The following is a 21,795-nucleotide window of genomic DNA, read 5'->3' as shown; positions in this document are numbered from 1 at the left end:
ATATTGCGGGGACATTATAATAAGCAGATCTGGCAACCCTGGCTCTGCTGCATACAGTATTACTCCATGTTCAACGTAAAGTAATTAGAAGAAAACCGCTTAAGCGGAGCTGGATATACCGTATCACCAAAACCCACAGGGACAAAAGACTAAACCCACGGGGGAAAATACAAAGCCCACAGGGGAAAAAGCAAAGCGCACAGGGACAAAAAAACAAAACCTCTCTGGGGAATACAGGTGCTGGGATGTTGGTGGGAGTATGAGATGCATTTGCCACAGCGGCGGCAGTGGCGTGTGACAGTAAAAACCCGATTCACACTTCAATGCACGTTGGTGTCACACGTCCAAAATAGCGCCCGTGACGCGTTTTTCTTCAGCGACGAAGCATAAATTAGGCTTAAGAGGAACGGAACGAGCAGCTACAATAGACCGCCACATTGATCAGCTGCTGGTGACATTTCCATGTCCCAATTGCGTAACACACTCCTGCCTGAACTCGCTCGCGGGCTATATACGCATCATGAATGGCGTATAGGACAGTTATTCTCAACTGCAGTCCTACACACATACACCGACTGCTAGTGCTCCTTGCCAGATACTGTACTTCATTGAATTCATTTCGTGTCTTAGTCTGAATAGAGTGTTTCCAAGTTAAATCATATGCAGCTCTGATATTTTTTGGCCATTTATTACATAATCAAGGGTTCTGAATTGGTTGCATTCTGCTTACAGGGTAATGCCCACATTACCTGCATGCCTGGACCTGTCCGAAGATGGAACTATCCTGTACCACTATGCCTGGGTAGGTACACACACACACACACACACACACGCACACGCACACGCACACACACACTCCGTAGGCATACGTTAGAAACGTTAGCACACAAAGCTAGCTAGCCAGTAAATGCTTGTTTTGTTCTTACTTTAGGCCTCTTTTCAGCAAAGCAAATTATCACTGTGCACTGTGCAGTAAAAGCCATTTCAGGAAGCCATTGTGTAACCATTGTGTATGGAAGCGTTTTTTTTTTTGCATATTTACCTCCTGTTTGTCTCTGTTTTAATGCACTTCTGCATAATCCCACACATTTAAGACGATGCCGTGATAGATGGGACCATTACAGTAACATCCAGAGTGTGCAGAAGCATTAGCATACACTCCGGGCTGCTAATAATCCACAGCGCACGCGGGTCAAACTGTAGCAATCATCTCCAATATATACATAAGTTGATCATAGAGCTTATTTGCCAAAACTGCCAAAAAAAAAGTGTTCATGGATTCAACAAAGTGCGGGGGAAAAGAAAGTCAGGTTTAAATTACAGAAGAGTTCAGACCTGTTGTGCTTAATTAAAAGATCCTTTACTAATTGGTGTGTGAGGTCAGTCTCCACTGTGAGGTGCTTTCAACACTCTCTCTCTCTCTCTCTCTCTCTCCCACCCCCCCCCCCCCAGCCCAGTGTGGTGGGTCGATGACAGATGTGAGTGGAGTGATCATGAGTCCTGGTTACCCCGGTAACTACCCCAGTGGATTGGACTGCACATGGACGGTCAACTTACCTATTGGATTTGGTAAGAACCACAAGATCTGTCTGTCTGTCTGTCTGTCTGTCTGTCTGTCTGTCTGTCTGTCTGTCTGTCTGTCTGTCTGTCTGTCTGGTCTGTCTGTCTTCTACGGCAGTGGTTCTCAAACGTCTTCGTGCCAACTGCCAAGGACCCCCAAATTGATATATATTTGGCCGTGGACCCCCACCTGAAAATATGTTGTGCCAGGGACCGCCAGAAGCAAAGATTTGAGTTCAAAATGTTCATTTAAAGATTTGCACACATTTTCGAGATTTTTCAAAAATAGCAGATCTACAAGCTCAAAGCGCGGCCGCGCTATGAGCTTGTATATCTGCTATTTTTGAATAGCCAAAGAATTAAATATGGATGAACTTGGTTGAAATTATTGTGACGCTTTAACACATTTTGCTGGGGACCCCCTGGTACCCCTCCAAGGACCCCTGGACTTTGAGAACCAATTTTCTACAGTATATTGTATCTGTCTGTCTTATCTTACATGACCTTAATCTTAACTTACCGTACATGGGTTTTGTTGCAAAAAGGGATCCACCTGCAGTTTCTAAACTTCTCCACGGAGGCGATCCATGACTACCTGGAGATCCGCAGTGGCACCCTGGAGACGGGCGCGGTGATCGACAGGTTCAGCGGACCGGTGCTCCCCAAGCCTCTGTTCAGCACCACGCACCAGACGAGCTTCTTCTTCCACAGCGACTACTCCCAGAACAAGCCTGGCTTTCATATTACATATCAAGGTAAACTGATCGCCGCAACAACACGGTCGAATCCGGCTCTCATTTAACCACTTAACCCATTAAGACCTGAGGCCGATTCTACGAATGCCTTCTAAACCAAGTAGTTCTCACACTTTCAAGATTTTTGTAAAATGTTCAAAAATAGCAAATGTACAGGAAGTGACGCGCTGCGAGTTTGTATATCTGCTATTTTTTGACTAGCCAACGCAAAAATCTAAAATGACAGATGCTTTCCCGGTTTTAAAGGGATTGTTCACCCCCAAAATGACTTTTTTTTTAGACTTGAATTCATGGATATTTTTTGTGTTTTTGTCGCATTCCTGCCAATAATTTGATGATCGGCACTGGTTCCGGTAGGAGACACAAAGAGTCTCCTTTGTGTCTCCTACCGGAACCGCTGCCTACCGGTCCACTGGTCATCAAATGATTGGCTTAGGAATGCGACAAAAACGAAAAAAATATCCATGAATTCAAGTCTCCATGGGGTGACTAATCGATAGAAAAAAACATTTTTTTTGGGTGAACTATCCCTTTAAAGCCACCCCACTAACATGTCCTCTCAATCGGTCATTGCCTCCCCAGCTTATCAACTCCAGAGTTGTCCAGATCCGCGGCCGTTCCGCAATGGCATCGTGATCGGCTCGGATTTCAGCGTGGGAATGACGGTGTCGTTTGAGTGTCTGCCCGGATACTCCCTGATCGGAGAGGCGTCGCTGACGTGCCTGCACGGCATCAGTCGGACCTGGAACCACCCACTGCCACGATGTGAAGGTTCATACTATGTCTTATTACTCTTCATTTTTCTGATCCATTACTGATCCAGCCTTTACTCTGAGGACTGCTATATTTGTATATAATCTATAGCTTGATGTTTATGTTGCCCTTTTTTTTACGACTCAATGTTTATTAAGTTTTCAATTCAACACAAACAAGTAGAAGATAAACAACAAAAAAAAATTAACACAAGAAGCAGACATACAAATAGACAACAAATGAAACAAAAACAACAAAAAACTAAATACAATACAAATGTTGCCCTTTTTTTTTATACTTCCACGTCGGCCATCCCACCCATGACCCAAAATGGCAAACAAAACGACAAAGGATCAAACTATAATTGTTCTATCCTGACTAAACTATGGCTCGATCGCACAAGCTCTGCATTTTGTATATGCTGCTGCCCCTGTGTGTGTGTGTGTGTGTGTGTGTGTGTGTGTGTGTGTGTGTGTGTGTGTGTGTGCGCGCGAGCCCGTGTGTGCGTGTGCGTCTCCTGCCTCCTCAGCGGTCCTTAGGGGCTGTCACAGCTGCGATCAGGGAGCTTACTAATTAGGGATACCTGGAGAGCAAGCCAGGCAACAGGAAGAAAAGACAGGAGGAATGCGTAACAATTTGCACACCTGCTTTCGCCGACTTGAAAACGAGAGAAATGTTTCCGTTACATCATGTGTAATATTCCTTCGCACATTGCTGGCCCCTGCGTCGCTCGTGGCATCGGCGTCCAAGGAACAGGCGATGTGATTAAAGAGCATAATGCTAAAGTATGTGTTAGCCCTGCCGCACAAATGATGGCACAGGGAGTAATTCATTCTGAATGGAAGATGCAGCGGAATGGCAGAGATTTACACGAGAGGTGACATCGCAGGGTTTCAGCAGAGAAAAAAAGATTCAAATAAGGCAGCGATTGTATTATAAATATCCCCCACTATCCCCCATTATCGTCACCATTTTTATTGGTAATAATAATAGTAGCAGCAGTAGTGGTAGTAGTAGTAATTTGCGGCTGCTAATTACAACACCGAGACATTCTATTCTTTTGGTCAGCCAGAGGAATTATCCTCTTATAATGGGATGACCCATTATCTAGGCTGATACAATACGGTCACACCTGTTATATAGTATAACATTTTATTAAGGCAGATAATCACTTATATTCTCTAATGACGGTATCTACCTCTCCTGGCTGTCTAAAGGAATAGCCAAACATCGTGGGCTGTGCAGTGCCATTAATTTAATGACAGTTTATTAACGTCCATATTGTTCACGCTCCATCTTACAGCTCTTATCGGCCTTACATGTCACGCTCAAACGTCAACTCTCCTGGCCGTCCAACGCAATACCCCAAAACTTCCGGAATGTAATATTTAATAGCAGTGGTGGAAAGTAACTAAGTACATTTACTCAAGTACTGTACTTCAGTATAATTTTGCGGCATTTTCACTTTAGTGGAGTATTTCCAATTGTCAGTACTTTTACTTCTACTCCACTTACGTCTCAGAGGCAAATATTACACTTTTACTCCACTACAATTATTTGAAAACTGTAGTTACTAGTTACTTTGTCGATTTTGATTATTATTACAAAACATATTAACCACTTCAGCCCCTATATACAGTACATTTCGGCCATTTGAAAATAGCCGATCTACAAGCTCACAATGCGTCGGGATGCGACGCATTGTGAGCTTGTAGATCTGCTATTTTCTAAATATTTTTTTGACATTTCATACATTTGAAAACTTGTGAAATGGGACATTCTGCATAATGAGCACTTTCTACTTTTGATACTATTACTCAAGTCATTTTTTTATTCTGGACTTCTGAAAGAAAAAAAAAGAGTACTTTTCGTATATTACTCTTTAATAGTAATATACGAAGTATCATATTGTTCATTGTCCTGTCTTACAGCTCTGTGCGGTGGTAACATCACGTCATTAAATGGGACCATCTACTCTCCCGGTCACCCCGAGGAGTATCCCAACTTCCAGGACTGTGTGTGGAGCGTGAGAGTTCCCCCTGGACATGGGATCTACATCAATTTCACCGTGCTGAGCACTGAACCCATATACGACTATATCACTGTCTGGTAAGTGGCATTGCCATTAGTAGCAGTAGAAATTATTGTCGGTGTTCGATTGGCTGGGGGTGATGCCTCTGCTTTTGATATCCACGCTCTGTAGTTTGTGCATTTTTATGGTCGGTGGGGATTATGTTTTATCTCTGCTTCTGGTCAGTCTGAAATGCATGAATACGTGCGCTTCGTTTTGGAAAATGTCTGATATGTACATTTACTTAAGTATTGTTCTCAAGTACAATTTTGAGTTATTTGTACTTTACTTGAGTAATTCCAATTTCCAATACTTTTATTTCTCCAAATATGGTACTTTTACTCCACTACATTTATTTGAAAACTTTAGTTACTAGTAATTTGTAGATTTGGATTATTATTACAAAACAAACATTAACAACTTCAGCCCTATATACATTTCGGCCACTTGAAAAAAGTCGATCTACAAGCTTACAATGCGTTGCGATGCGACGCATTGTAAGCTTGTAGATCTGCTATTTTCAAGAGATTTCTATACATTTGAAAACTTGAAATGGAACATTCTGCATGATGCATACTTTTAATTTTGGTACTTTAAGTACATTTTGAAGCCAATACTTTTGGACTTTTACTCAAGTTCATTTCGAATTCCGGAATTTAACTATTTTTATTTATTTTTACTTTTACAGAGTATTTCTATATTGCAGTATTGATACTTTTACTTAAGTAAAAACATTTTGTACTTTCTCCACCACTGCTGATATGTTTGATAATAAGTATATAGGGCTTAAGTGGTTTATTATACAAATCTTTTATAGAAATCAAACCCTACTAACAGCAGGAACAGAAATAATAGAGGAGATGTACTTCTACCAGTCATATTCATGTTCATGTGGAATATAGTTCACATTACCATTCTCATTCTCTCATATATACAGGGGTATATATACTGGCCATCTGGCGTATATGGGGACAAATCCCAGTGGGGCGGTGGACCATCAAAAAACCCATAAATATTTTACCGGCCGTCCAGCCCTCCCTGTCTCTTTACGGGTCCACTCGGTGTGCCTGTCATTTGCTGTGTGGATGAGACCATGCTGCGTGTGTGTCCCACTAGGATCATTGGCCATCAGTGCAGGGTTGCCAGATCTGCTTATTATAATTTCCCTGCAAGATTTTATTTGAAAATAGCCGATCTACAAGCTCACAATGCGACGCGTTGTGAGCTTGTAGATCTGCTATTTTCAAATAGCTGATGTATATGTTAAAGTGCTCACGTGGCCCATAGTCGCTTCTTTTGGGCTGGTTTTCCTAGACCTGGTTGCTTGTTTCTCTCACAGAATCTGGCAACACTGCATAAGTGTTGCCAGATTATGCGAGGGAATTAAGCAACCAGGTCTATGAAAACAAGCCCAAAAGAAGTGACTAGGCCTCATGAGCACTTTATCCCTATATACTGTACATTGGCTTTTTGAAAATAGCGTCTACATGCTCTGCAGATCACAACACAAATCTGGTATGGGGGCACAAAATAATACCAGATGGGGGTCCACGGATAAACACCTATTCATTTGGGGGTCCTTGACATGAAAATGTTTGATCAAGCCCAAATAAGCAAGTGCGCTTTAAAAACAAGCCAAAAAAAAACCTGCAACCAATATTTACAAGCAACTTTACAGAAAAACAAGCCCAAAGTCGCTTATAATAAGCAGACATGGCAACGCTGCTGGACATTCACAAGCAAGCTCACGCTACAGGAGTTTTGGTCATATTTATCCCTGGTTCAGTTAAGCGTGTGCTTACTGTAAGTTATACTGTAGTCTCTACATGCTGTAACACGGTGGATACATTGTTTTGAGCGTCACAAGCAAGGGAAATTATCCCCGGGAAATGACTCATTTGACTCATTTTCACTATCCCAATTTGATCAATTTGGTTCAATTTGAACTGGACATCTTGTCATTTATTTTCACTAAGTAAGAATTAGAGAGAATGCAAGATTATGAGCTGTTTTATTTTCTTTGAAAAAAATAAATTTACCTTAAAACATGACACAGAATGTGATAAACATTAACATATTTTCTGTGTCACAGGCCCGGGATATGAGCCCCGGGAAATGACTAATTTCACTATCCGAATTTGATCAATTTGGTTCAATTTGAACAGTCTAGAAGGACATCTTTTCATTTATTTTCACTAAGTGAAAATTTGTGAGAATGTAAGATTGGTGCTGTTTTATTTTCTATGAAATGTAAAGTGATATTTTATTTACCTTAAAACATGACACTGAATGTGATAAACATTTCTCTGTGTGGGTTAAGTTGTATATAGTTATTAATGTATAGAGCATGTATATGTGTATAGGATGTGTATATATGTCACAGGGTGAATGGAGATCCAGGGTGATTGAAGACGGAGGCACGGGGCTTCGGGCGAGGCGGGGCTTTTCGAGACAGGGTTTATTAGCGAGGCTCGCGAGGAGGAGAAGGAGTGTGAGCTTGTAGATCTGCTATTTTCAAAAGAAGGAGGACGCGGCGCTGCGAGGCGGGGGTTTATTATGCGAGGCTCGCGAGGAGGAGGATCTCCTCCTCCTCCTTCTCCTTCTCCTCCTCCGAGGAGGAGAAGGAGAACGCGGCGCCAAGAGGCGGGGCTTTGATGCGACGCGGACCTGTCTTTTGTTGTTCCCCCCCACATAGCAACCAGGAAGCTACGCTAGGGGAGCGCTGAACACACGTTCACACGCACACGCACACGCTTGTCCATGACGGAGGCGCGCCGCCTTAGTAGAGCTTGAGGCCGAGGAGGCGCGCCCTCGCGCCTCCAGGCGCGAGTGCCCGCGCTGACCGGCCGATGCTCTACTAGTCGACACAGCGCCGTTCGAGTTGTAAACCGATAGGGACAGAATAGTTCTTTTCATGGATCACTGTGTGCGTGTGTGTGTGTGTGTGTGTGTGTGTGTGTGTGTGTGTGTGTGTGTGTGTGTGTGTGTGTGTGTGTGTGTGTGTGTGTGTGTGTGTGTGTGTGTGTGTGTGTGTGTGTGTGTGTGTGTGTGTCAGGGAGAAACTAAAACAAAAGCCAGCAGAACACAATAAAAGTATCTTAACAGTCCATTGAAAGCATGAGCGCGTGTGCGTGCGCGCGCATGTGTGTGTGTGTGACTGTGTGTGTGTGGGTGGTCGCGGCCATATGTGCTTGTGCACAAGCCTGGCTTGTGGCTCCCTCTAGTGTTTCTTCTACAGAATTGCTGGGTGGGTAAAAACGAGCGAGCCTTCTTCAATCACCCTGGTTCTCCATTCACCCTGTAACATATATAGTAGTATTCAATTTAGCAGCAGCACTACGTGCACACACACACACACACACACACACACACACACACACACACACACACACACACACACACACACACACACACACACACGCGGTCACAGTACTGTATAATTCCAGAAGTCAGAACTAATGAGTGCTGCTTCAAAAATATAATACTACCACATAACAATAATCATATGCAGTCATGTCATTTGGTCCTTTTTAGTACTAACAAGCTATCATACTATACGTACATGGAAAGGAGAGACCTTAAATGTATTGTTCCGTGTATTTTGCAGTTTGTGTTAATCCTTATCCGTCACGACGGTTGCCACAACAGCTTGACAAATAAACACGACAACACTCAGTGCCGTCCCAACTGCCCATGCCCTGTGCACGACACAACATGCACCTGACCCAACTGTCATGTTAGTTCTGGAGAGCGGACAGTTTGCTGAGCTCACCAGCAGGGAAGCACAAAATAACACACACACACACACACACACACACACACACACACACACACACACACACACACACACACACACACACACACACACACACACACACACACACAACACAGACACAAACAAGCCTCGCTCCCCGCGGAGAGCACAGCGATAAAACTGTGTTTGTGACAACGGTCCAGTTCCACCCAGGCTGACAGCCAGCCTCCTCCGCTAATTGGTCTCAAACTGGGAGACTTAACAACAGGACATAACGACATTTGGGGATAATGCCACATAATTGGCTGTATCGCGGGCGTCGGCCTCACACGTCATTACCTCAGACGTCAACAGCCTCCACTGTCTGTATATATGTGTTCCTATACTGCACCGAAGGGAGGAAACGAAGCGCAGATTGAGTGTTACGTTTGTAACGGGGGATGTTGCCTTAGATATGGATAGCGGGCCCCGCTGTTAGGAATAATGGCATCATGTGGGGCCACAAAAAGCCTTAGCCACGTGCGAGCATTAGCGATGTCATCATCCCATACATGCGTGGCTGTCACCGGCGGCATAATTGGGCTCCTCCCGGGACACTTAACAGCGGGAAATGATAATTTCATTAAACTTCACGGGGATACTTTGTAATTAGCGATAATGACCCTGGCTATTTGGTTAATACCGAGATCTGACAGCCGGTTAGGGGGCCGTCGTTAAAGGTGAGGAACATACTGGTGAGATTATGCTTGTAATAATTGCCCGGCGAGTGATGGGTTTTTTCCAAGAGGCTACAGTGCAAGCTTTCTTTGAACAGTGCAGCCTAGCCGCTGATATTGCTGACGAAACCAAAGTCGCCCTCGAAACAACATTCCTATTATGTTTTCCAAAGGGTCAGTACCGGTTTTTCATTGCAAATGGGTCTCCGCAAAAAAAAAAGAAAAGAAACAAGAGACCTTCGGCTCCGCGCCTTCGATGTCACCCGGAGACCAACAACTGTGGAGTGGCCTTGCAGTCTCCCGGAATGTTTATGTGAGCTTTATTTCCTTGTAATGCTCAACCATTTTGAACTGGATAATGAGCACATATCCCAATAAATCCACCCCCACTATGCCAATAAAATCAGCCGTCCATTTCTGGACAATGCTGCAGCTTTCTTGTTGACGGTGAATCTCTTTCGCCCATCGCATTTTTTTCAGCCTCTAGAGAGAACACGTGAATAAATCACACCGGTTTTCTCCTTTTAATCATGCCGTAATGGGAAGATCGGGCTGATCCGGTTATGAATTGAATCGGTGACCTTGCTCAGACCCTCTCCAAAGGCGATGTTTTTCCTTGTGCGCATACAGTTCTCAAAGTAGTTCCTTGAAGGGGTTCGAAAGGGAGCCTTACAGGTCTGCATAACTCTGAGAGCGTACAAATGGAACCAAATGGACCCTTACGGGTCCATTTGGTTCCATTTGTACACTCTCAAAGTTATAGGGGTCCTTGAATTTAAAAAAAGTTTGAGAACCACTGGTGTACATCTTTGCACAGTCATGTTTTAAGTGTGTGTGTGTGTGTGTGTGTGTGTGCGTGTGTGTGTGTGTGTGTGCTTGTGTGTGTGTGTGTGTGCTTGTGTGTGTGCGTGTGCATGTGTGCAGGGATGGCCCAGACCAGTCGTCTCCTCAGATTGGTCAGTTCAGTGGGAACACGGCGCTGGAGTCCGTCTACTCGACCTCCAACATCATCCTCATCAAATTCCACTCGGACTTCTCTGGAGCCGGATTCTTCGTCCTCAGTTATCACGGTAAGACAACATCATCATCGGCTGCAGCTGCAGGGGGACGATTGCACGGGGGGGAGGACGGCGTGTCATATCTGTCCGTCTGGTGGAAAAAATATAACACTACAATCTGTCGGGCTGACTAGAGCGGTCAGAAATCACTTTGAGTCCCACACTGACATCTCTATAGTTGGCTTCTTGTCCGGCCTTGGCAATACCACATTATTCCCAGCTCAAGTGATGGAAGAACAGCACCATCATTGTCAATATTTTCATCCGTCCGTCTGTCTGTCTGTCTGTCTGTCTGTCTGTCTGTCTGTCTGTCTGTCTGTCTGTCTGTCTGTCTGTCTGTCTGTCTGTCTGTACATGCATAGATTATCGAGTACGATGTAACTTTCACAACTTGCCATTTCCCTGTTTTACGCTAACACGCGTTATTTTGCCAGTGAGATGGATATGTGCTCTGACAGTCGGACAGTTGAAATGTTTGAAGAGACACAAGAGACGGATTTTGAAGTTGATATGTTTGTTTCATCTGACAGCATCACTGCCCACCTACAGTCAAACCCCCCCCTCTCACACACACACACACACACACACACACACACACACACACACACACACACACACACACACACACACACACACACACACACACACACACACACACACACACTGTCTTCCCATTCCTCCTTAAACTTCTTTCCATTTTGCTACAGTCATTTCAAAGTTGTTAGTCTTTGACTGAGCAGCCATTCCCCTTTTCCACATATGACGCGTTGTTAATTAATTTCTGTTGGCAGGTTTTAACTGTCAGCTGTCACACAACACGCACACGCACACGCACACACACACACGCACACACACAGGACCATCTGATGTTTTCAAGATCGTCCGCCAAGCGTTTCCGTGCTATATTACGCATCGTACTGTGGAGAGTGACTGGAGGGATGGACGAGCATGGGAGAGAGAGGGAGAGGATCTTGTGAAACGGCATGACGCGAGTGTGTTTGAAACCCGCTGATTGAAATCCACAACCGCATACAGAGCCACTGGGAAACCTGTTTTTGTTTTGTTTTGTTTTGTTTTTACAGAAGCCTTCCTTCTGCTATTTGCTTCAACTAGCATCAGCCAGCCACAAATATATTGAAAACTAGCCATAAGCATTAAATTCACGTTTTGTCTTGACTGAGTATTCCTCAATGCCCATGTTATTTGGTATTCTTTTCTTCAACCCCACAGTCACAATGGGAGGAAACGGTTCCTTTGTCTGCCCAATGTATTTATTTTGTATAATTCCCTATTCTCCATGTGTTCTAGCCGCTTTGTCACTGCTACCTCCTGCAGGTGGTCTTAGGGTCAGTGGTGAAAAAAAGTACAATTTTGAGGTATTTGTAGTACTTTACTTGTGTATTTCCAATTTCCAATACTTTTACTTCTACTCCACTACATCTCAGAGGAAAATATTGTACTTTTACTCCACTACAATTATTTGAAAACTTTAGTTACTTTTCAGATATAAATTATGATATTATGAAACATACCTAAACCCTATTTTATACCTAGGCTATTTGAAAATATAGCCGATCTACAAGCTCACAACGTGTCGCAGCGCAACGCGTTGTGAGCTTGTAGATCTGCTATTTTCAAACATTTTAGTACTTTTACTTTTGGTAAATTAAGTACATTGTGATGCCAATACTTTTGTACTTTTACTCAAGTAAATTTAGAATTCTGGACTTTCACTTGTAACAGAGTATTGCAGTATTGGTACTTTTACTGAAGTAAAGAATATGAGTCGATCATGTGTCATCTCCTACGATATACACGTGACGTCAATGCCGCTGCTTTTCACCTCGCAGTGAGGTCGCCGCCCACTTTCGCTCCCATAAACACGGCCAATGGTGTTTTGTGTGTACGCCCTGCCAAGCTGGATGCACCACAGAGGATTTGAATCCCTGGTCTCCGCAGTGGTGGGCAGGAACTTTACCCCTGGGGCACCCGAGTGCCTATGGCGGCTTTGTTTTTTTCTTAGCATAATATATAGCTGCAACTATACCATTCAAAAGTCTTTCAAGAGAGCTGCCAACGTGCAGTTTGCGGGGTTCTGTAAACATCACAGAAATAACTTGAAAGGCAGTGGTGTAAAGTAACTAAGTACATTTACTCAAGTGCTGTACTTAAGCACAATTTTGTGGCACTTTTACTTTACTGTTGTATTTTAAATCTTCAATACGTTTACTTCTACTCCATTACAATTATTAGAAAACTTTAGTTACTATAGTGACTTTGCAGATATAAATGATTGTATTATAAAACATACATTAACACTTAATAGCCCTATTTTATACAAAAAATTTCAAACATTTTAGTACTTTTACTTTTGGTACTTTAAGTATATTTTGATACCAAATACTTTTGTACTTTTACTCAAGTACATTTTTGAATTCCGGACGTTTACTTGTAACAGAGTACTTCTATTGCAGTATTGATAGTAAAACATTCAGAGTACTTTTTCCACCGCTGGCTGCTACTACGATTCAAAAGTCTTTCATGGGAGCTGCCAACGAGCAGTTTGTGGGGGTTTTGTAAACATCACAGAAATAACTTGAAAGGCGGCATGGATCCAGCACGTCGAACCTGTTCAATTTGACCCAGCCAATTATATCAAGCGCTCGGTCCAGTTTTTTGGAAGGACACACACTGCATCTGTAACACTGTAAGTGCCCCCCCCCCTCCCCTCCCCCGTACAGTGTTTGATTATGTTGTCATGGAAATGCACATTGGACTGAGACGCAGAAAGCCGATGTGACCCGAATGCGGAGCGCGGCATAAAAAAGGGGTCTTTGAGCTTTGCAAGATCAATGACTGCTTGCACTGATCCTCTTCACACACACACACACACACACACACACACGCGCACACACACACACACACACACACACACACGCACACCGCAGGGCTTTGATATGCATGAGAGCAGCAGATATTATTGGCAGGTCTCATTTTCATAGTCAATTTAATCCTGACTTACAGCCCTCAGCTCTCTCTCTCTCTCTCTCTCTCTTACTTTCTCTCTCTCTTTCACTCTCCCCTGACTCTCCTCTGTTTCTCTCTGTCTCTGCGTGTATCTCTCATTCTGTCTCTCTCTCTCTCTCTCTCTCTCTCTGTCTCTGTCACTCTGTCTGTCTGTCTGTCTGTCTGTCTGTCTGTCTGTCTGTCTGTCTGTCTGTCTGTCACCCCCTCTCTGTCCCTGTCTCTCGCTCTCCGTTAGTGAGTGATCTATGGGGCTGAGCAGTAATATTGATTACAGCCTTCCTTCCGCTCAGGAGCTGTGAAGTCGCTTTCCTTTATTATCATTCAAGGCAGAGCGTTATCTGTAAAGTCGGTCTCGTTTTGATTCCACGCTTGGCTGACCACGAACATCTGAACTTAAAAAAGCAGAGTTAAGGATTAAGTGAATAAAAGAAAGAAATAGAAAATCCGGTTATATAACGCAACTATTTGGTTTTCTAAAGGATTCACAGAGCGGCCCCTGGGGACTGTCATTACTGACCTGCATAAAGGCTGGTGCAGATATGAATGTGTGTGGGGCCCGGCGAGTCAGATTGAACAATTTCACGGGATTGAAATGTTTGATTGTTCACCGTTTTCTTTGAAACACGGCCCTTTTCCAGTTTAAGGTTGTGTTGACCCGAGGTCAGTACAAAGCCCTGTGCCGTGTCACAGGTATTAACATCCTTTTTCTACACTCCTCTCCCCTCTTCATGTCTCATCTCTCTTTCTGTCCTCACCCCTCCTGTCATCTTCCGTGCCCTCCTCCCCTCTGCCTCTGTTCTCATCAGAGTTGTAAAGTAACTAAGTGCATTACTCAAGTGCTGTACTTAACTCTCTCAGTGCCACGCCCGAGTTATCCCGAGTTTTTCCTGAATACCCTCAGTGCCAGAACGAGAAATCCAGAGTTTTTACTTTTGACTGTAGTTCTATTCTGTTTATTTTTCATGATCACTTTAGCTTCCTGACTCCTTCAGACTCATTGGGTTCCGGTTTCATGACGCAGATTCCGTTTCCGGTTAAAAAAAAATTCCCGCTGTCATTTTCGGCCAGAATAGGGAAAGTCACGGTTTTTCACACGGTATAAAAAACGAACGGAGAGGTCCACGTCTACTCTCTTTGGTCTGGGTGACGATCAGTCATCGTAGTCGTGTATCACATCGTAATTTAGCCCGATCAACGATTGTCGAAAATGTCACATCCGGTTATGACCGAATGTGACGTGAGCCTGGGAGGGGGCGAGTGAGCCAGCGAGGTCATCAATGTGTCAATTTGCTGCTCTCTACTGGTAGAACTGTCGTATGGGTTAAAAACCCAATCAGATAATTTATTTGAATGAAAAATTACAAAATTACAAAATTAAGAAATACGCAAATTGCTGGCACTGGGGGAGTACTTTATGAAAATACTCTTGGCAGTGAAAGAGTTAAATACAATTTTGAGGTACTTTTACTTTACTGGGGTATTTCCAATTGTCTACACTTTTACTTCTACTCCACTACATCTCAGAGGCAAATATTGTGCTTTTACTACACTACAATTATTTGAAAACTTAGTTACTAGTTACTTTGCAAGTATACATTATTACATTATAAAACATACATTAACCACTTTAGCCCTATTTTATACATAGGCTATTTGAAAATAGCTCACAACGCGTCGCATCGCGACGCGTTGTGAGCTTGTAGATCTGCTATTTTTCAAACATTTTAGTACTTTTACTTTTGGTACTTTAAGTACATTTTGATACCAATACTTTTGTACTTTTACTCAAGTAATTTTTTTATTCTGGACTTTTACTTGTAACGGAGTACTTCTACATTGCTACAGAGTACTTCTACATTGCAGTATTGATACTTTTACTTAAGTAAAACATTACTTTTCTCATCTGTTCTCCCCTCTTTTACCGTCCTCTCTTCTCCAGCCTACCAGCTAAGAGTATGCCAGCCTCCTCCAGACGTGGCCAATGCTAACACTCTGATGGACGACGGAGAGCTGGAGATAGGTAAAGCGTCTGACTGCTTCACACACACACACACACACACACACACACACACACACACACACACACACACACACACACACAGAATGACCTTTCAAGTTTTAAAAAGCTATCGATCTATTTGCCCAGGCGGTTGCATTACCGTGCTGATTTAACCACATTTGTTGGAAATCAATCGCAGCGTCAGGAATTCACATATGTGGAAGTTACAGATGAGCATGAAGTGTTTTAACCCCTTAAGATCTGAGGCCGATTCTACAAATGCCTTCTAAAGCAGTGGTTCTCCAACGTTTTTGTACCAAGGAGGACCCCCGCGGCCAAATAATTGATACAGTATGTATTTGGCCGCAGACCCCCATCATCTGAACATGTTTTTGTGCCAGGGACCCACCCCCTAGAAGAGAAGATTTGTGTTATTTATTTATTTTAATTATTCAAAATATTTCAAGCACTTTTAACATTTTCAAAAATTGCAGATGTACAAGCTTGCAGCGCGGCACGAAGTGAGGCGCTGTGAGCTTGTATATCTGCTATTTTTGAGAACCACTGTTTTTAAATTTTCTGAAAAACTTGAAATGACTGTCAGTTTAAAACAGTAGGTGCTAAACGTTTTGACTCACCCCACCTCTCCAGGTGACATCATCAGGTACCGGTGCCTTCCTGGCTTCTCATTGGTTGGTAGTGAGATTCTGACATGTCGCCTTGGAGACAGATTACAGATGGATGGGCCACCCCCAGTATGCCAAGGTGTGTATATTATGCTAACATCCACAATAAATTGTTCAAATGTTTTTATATCTTTGTTGCTATTAACAGTCCTATTAGTATAGTAACATTGGTATTTGTAATTTGTAATAGTAGTATTATTCAAGTAATTCAAGCACACAATCTCTCTATGCCCCTTTTCTCCCCATACAGTCCAGTGCCCCGCCCATGACGTGCGATACGATTCGTCGGGGGTAATCCTGAGCCCTGGTTGGCCAGACAGCTATCCTAATCTCCAGATGTGCTCCTGGAGTGTGACAGTGGAGAAAGGCTACAATGTCACCGTCACCTTTGAGACTTTCCACACAGAGAGAGAGTTTGATGTGTTGGAGATATTTGATGGTAAAATACTAATCTCTGTCTGTCTGCCTGCCTGCCTGTCTGTCTGTCTGTCTGTCTGTCTGTCTCTGACACACACACACACACACACACACACACACACACACACACACACACACACACACACACACACACACACACACACACACACACACACACACACACACACACACACACACACACGTACAGTCTTGGAAAATAAATATTTAACAGCTCTCTCTCTCTCTCTCTCTCTCTCTCTCTCTCTCTCTCTCTCTCTCTCTCTTTCTCTCTCTCTCTCTCTCTCTCTCTCTCTCTCTCAGGTCCAACAGCCAACAGTCCCACCCTGGCAACACTGAGCGGTGACCTCCCCACGCCCTTTAACCTTACGACCTCCGGTCACCAGTTCCTGGTTCGCTGGTCCTCGGACCACGGCACCAATAAGAGAGGCTTCAAAATGCGCTATGTGGGTGAGTACCAAAGTATGTATCCCAACTTTATTATACTACTTTATACCAGTTAAAATGCATGGAGAGAGATTGAGCGAGAGAGACAGAGAGAAATAGAGATATAATTGAAAGGGAAAACATTGGCGCTGCTGCCTCACCAAACCTCCAAGTTATGCTGAAGTTAGTAACATACTGTAGTCTTCTTTTTTTTCCTCCATCAAGATGGCAAAAGTTGTTTGGGTTCCACAGAGCAAAGTCATGTTGAGAAAGTAGGACAGTGACGAAAATCAGGCCACAACCATCAGTCTTTGACTGAAAAACTGACGGCAGAAGAACAAGCTGAATAAAGAAACTGTGCATTATCAGTGATGTCAGCTCATGTTGTGTGTGTTCAGCTCACCACCGTTTTTTTGTGTCTATCTGCATTCGTGTCATATCGTCTTTCCTCTGTCTGTCTCTGAAGAAGTCCTCATGATCATTGATGTTGCACAGCAAAATCCCCAGTGACAATTTAACTCAGGTTGGGTCATTTTCTGCACTCTCTGGGTTAAATTATCTGCCGATTTTGCTGTGGTGGGTCCATTTGTTGAAGGTTTCCTGTGTACACAGGTTGTTCTTTCAGCCATTCTTCACATGCAAACAGTTTTGTTGATTCACATGTGAACGTCTCTTTTACCACTGCATTTGGGGAAGGAGAGAGGGGGGGGGGGGGGGGGGGGCTCGAGTGCTTTGCTCGAGGGAACATTGATTAGTTATTAGCTCATTCACTTTTCTTACCATATTTTCTGTGTTTCGAACTGGCGACCCTCTGGAGACAAGCTGAGGATTTCTGAAGATTACACCTAACCTTGCTGTTTCTGTGACGAGAAGTAGTTTGGACTCCAGAAGATTCAAGATTTGGGTCGTGGTGGCATTGTGCTCTTGAGCAAGGGAATTTAATGTTTCTTTGTGCAACGTAACGCCATTGTCCCATGCCTCGGACTCTTTAGTGTCAGATAAAATATCTCAGATAAGACTAACCAAATCGGAAATTATCATTGATTTAGTTGGCTTTCATACAACAAACACATTCATATACTGAAGGGGAAAGAGGTGATAGGCTGCAAGACCTGCCAAAACACATCATAGTTTAATCCTCGTTGAAAGTGAAAGTGGGGATCAATATTTTGTACCCAGGAAACTTTCCATCTGTCCTTGTTTTGCCAATGTTTTAATCCCCGTGTAATCTCATTTCAGGGAGATGTCAAATTTTAGATACCTGCATGAATAATGTATGTCCAGATGCTTGAAGCACAATTTGTCACATATAGTGTCACATTACCGATTTTAAAACAGATGTGCTCGAAACAGTTAAGTCTGTTCTGATCGTGTCTAAACTTGTATCCTTATTGCAAGTCATTTTAAGCTTGCTAGCATGACTTTGTCATCTTCTACAAGCTTGCTAGCATAACTTTATCGTCAATATGTAAAAAAATGTGTCACTTTGATACTACCTGTGGGCTCTTAACTCCCTGTTTGGAATGCACATTTTGACAGCATTTGGGAGACACTGACAAGGCCCACTAACTCACTAACCAGCGTTATTAATAATAATACTTGATGTACTTGTCAGACAGTATTCGCTCACTGCGTACACATCACTGTGAACATTAGTAACAGCTCATTGTTTTGGGCTGTTGCAGTCAACTCATTCTCACTCCCACGTTGTCAGATACGGACTATTGGTCAGGAACCCCTTGGCATCACTGGGTCAACGCACCGGGTACCCCTTTACTGTCACTTTTCAATGGTCAGGGTGGTCCGAGTCACGTGACTGGTAATCTCTCAAGACAGATTCAGAGCTCGCAAATTCAAGACAGATTCAGAGCTTGCTTTTTTTTTTGCTGATGGGTTCCCAGATTGCGTGTCTGGTGATGGAGACATGAAAGAGAACACGGCGATGTTGCCATTAAAGACATCTAGAACAAGGCACGCAACGCCGTCGGACTTGAACCCCATGAGGCGTGCCCAAGTGTCTGCACCGAGCAGTACCGCTAGGGTTGAAATCAGTTATGATTCCGTCCACGTCAACATGGTGCGCAAAAGGGGTACCTTTCGCATCCGCATCAGACGTTCGGTCATATATCTCACGTGTCACCCAAGCGTCAACATCGTCGCTGTAAGGTGGAAATGGAAAAAATGAACCTTGTGTTCCGATGGATCCAACGTAGTTTATTTTATTAAGTCACAAGTCACAATACTTAGTTTTCATTATATGTATATAACCCACAGGCTGACTTAACCACTGTCACTTTCAAAATGTTAAAAAAATAGTTACAAGCTCATAACGTGTCACGTAGCGAATCATTGTGAGCTTGGTGGATAGTCTATTTCGGTTACTTTTGTGCGGCTCTCTTGTACGATGAAGTAGGGAGATGAATTACACAAAAAATACATTTTAAAAACTTTTAAATATGCAGATACAGGATTTCTGCCCGAAAGCTACAATGTGCTATTGGTAGTGAGAATGTGTTGTTCTAGTACTAGAAAAGCTACCAGCTGCCAGTTCTTAGAGGGTTTGTGTGTTTTTCTTGTTGTGCCGCCAGCGCTGTACTGCTCCACACCAGACTCTCCCCTCCACGGCTCCATCTCCTCTCAGAGCGGCGGCCATGTTAACAGCGTGGTGCGCTGGGCGTGCGACCGCGGCTACCGTCTCCTGGGCAATGCCACAGGAACCTGCCGCCGCACACGTCTCGGAAACCATGCCTGGGACTCGGCTGTACCGGCCTGCCAAGGTGCGTGCATGTGTGCGTGCGTGTGTGCGTGTGTGCGTGCGTGCGTGCGTGCGTGCGTGCGTGCGTGCGTGCGTGCGTGCGTGCGTGCGTGCGTGCGTGCGTGCGTGCGTGCGTGCGTGCGTGCGTGAGTGTGTTGAATGGTAAACTGCTAAATGTACAGTAAATCTCTATTGTTTAGCACTATTCTTTGTATGTGTCATAAAAATAGATGTTGTGATGCAACAGTTAATCGAACTAATCGATGTAATTGATTATAGAAAACAATCGATTTGTAATCAATCCCTATTTTGGATATGCCATTATATTGTAAACTGAAAATAGCCAATCTACAAGCTCACAACGCGTCGCACCGATCTGCTATTCACTATTTTTGCACTACACCGTTGTGCAAAACAAGCAACAACTAAGTAAGTATATAATAACGCTCGATCGATTTGTTGATATGTAAAAAAACATGAATATATAATATTTAAAATAAATGATGTTTAACTCAATTCATTGAAAAAGTCATCGATAGGATAATCGCAAAGAAAATAATCGATAGTTGCAGCACTAAATAAATAGAGCAGACATTTGCCAAAAATATCAGATCTACAAGACGTGTTGTGAGCTTGTAAGATCGGCTATTTTGGAAAAGAGATCTGGTGTAGTAGTGGTCCAAGTACAGTTGTAACTCACTTTTTCTAAGAGGGTTTAATAGCAATGCTGTGTTTCCATATGAAACACAGCAGAGGAAGTCAGTCTGTGGGGCCTGCATGGTGCATTAGTTCAATATGAAGATGTGTACAGCAGTGGTTCCAGTGTGCATTGAGACAAGTCCATGTGTGTCTTGGGATTTTGTGACAACCACACATTATTATTGCAATACCTACAACTATACAAGAAGTTATGAATGATTTGCTTTACTTACTATATCAGTACTTTGTGAGCAGTCATTTCCCAAAACAGAATATAAATTATATACCTTAAAAAAAGTATTGAACCACTTTCAACCTGGCTTACCTGTTTTGGGCATGTCATATATATAATTATTATTTATTTATTTAATTCTTAGTCTTATTCACGACACGTGAGCTTATAGATGAGCTGTTTTCGCTAGGAGTACTAGCAGATTTTGTCTTGCCCATTGGTGTGCCTTGGGCACAAAAGGTTTGAAAACCACTTATACGGTTATACGGTGGGTTATACGTATGGTATACACTACACAGTACATTATAATAAATGTAATTGGAACCCCAGCTTAAGTCCTATAGTATACTTGTATACCTCTGACTGTATTATAGTCAACAGACATTTCAGCATCACGGCAGCCCTGGAGTCAGGATGAAGTGCAAATCTTTATAGTAAACAGAAGGTTATCGGCCTGCTACTGAATGCCCATTTCTGTATTTCTTTCATCCTGTAGGTTGCAATATAGTGGCATTTTGACTAGATGTAAACAATTTCCTACCTCACCTTTTCCATGCGTTTGTGTGTCATGGCCATAATATGAAATGAATATCTGGGCCAGATTGCCAGGTCACTACCTACAATTGGTCTGGTGGTAGGTCTAATGAAATGAAATGGAATTCATTGATTGAACAATGCAATAGTCCCAGAAAGGCTACATAACAGCAACACAAGACGACGGTTACAAAATCCAAATAATACATTTATTTCACAGCAGTGCTGGAGCCGATATTAAACCTGAGTGTCGTCACACAATTTAGGGAATGGTAGCACTCAGAATGTACTGTAGGTCTACAAGCAAAATAATACAATTTATGAATGATTCTAAC

General features: G+C 43.1%; 1 protein-coding gene across 1 annotated transcript in view; it reads left to right on the top strand.

Annotated features, from left to right (window-relative positions):
- The window catches only part of csmd3b (CUB and Sushi multiple domains 3b), a 592,566-nt gene that overhangs the window by 507,681 nt on the left and 63,090 nt on the right, over window positions 1-21,795 (top strand). Inside the window, exons 40-50 of the mRNA XM_080442703.1 lie at window positions 733-802; window positions 1,453-1,569; window positions 2,106-2,315; window positions 2,898-3,086; window positions 5,000-5,177; window positions 10,534-10,679; window positions 15,634-15,714; window positions 16,345-16,458; window positions 16,630-16,818; window positions 17,118-17,276; window positions 19,829-20,017. Coding sequence (XP_080298829.1) covers window positions 733-802; window positions 1,453-1,569; window positions 2,106-2,315; window positions 2,898-3,086; window positions 5,000-5,177; window positions 10,534-10,679; window positions 15,634-15,714; window positions 16,345-16,458; window positions 16,630-16,818; window positions 17,118-17,276; window positions 19,829-20,017 — 1,642 coding nt within the window. The remainder of the gene's footprint in view (window positions 1-732; window positions 803-1,452; window positions 1,570-2,105; window positions 2,316-2,897; window positions 3,087-4,999; window positions 5,178-10,533; window positions 10,680-15,633; window positions 15,715-16,344; window positions 16,459-16,629; window positions 16,819-17,117; window positions 17,277-19,828; window positions 20,018-21,795) is intronic.

This window comes from Gymnoscopelus braueri (genome assembly GCF_963280865.1).
Source record: "Gymnoscopelus braueri genome assembly, chromosome: 11".
NCBI lineage: Eukaryota > Metazoa > Chordata > Actinopteri > Myctophiformes > Myctophidae > Gymnoscopelus > Gymnoscopelus braueri.
The sequence above is the reverse complement of the archived record's forward strand: the minus strand, read 5'-3'. Positions and strand labels throughout refer to the sequence as shown.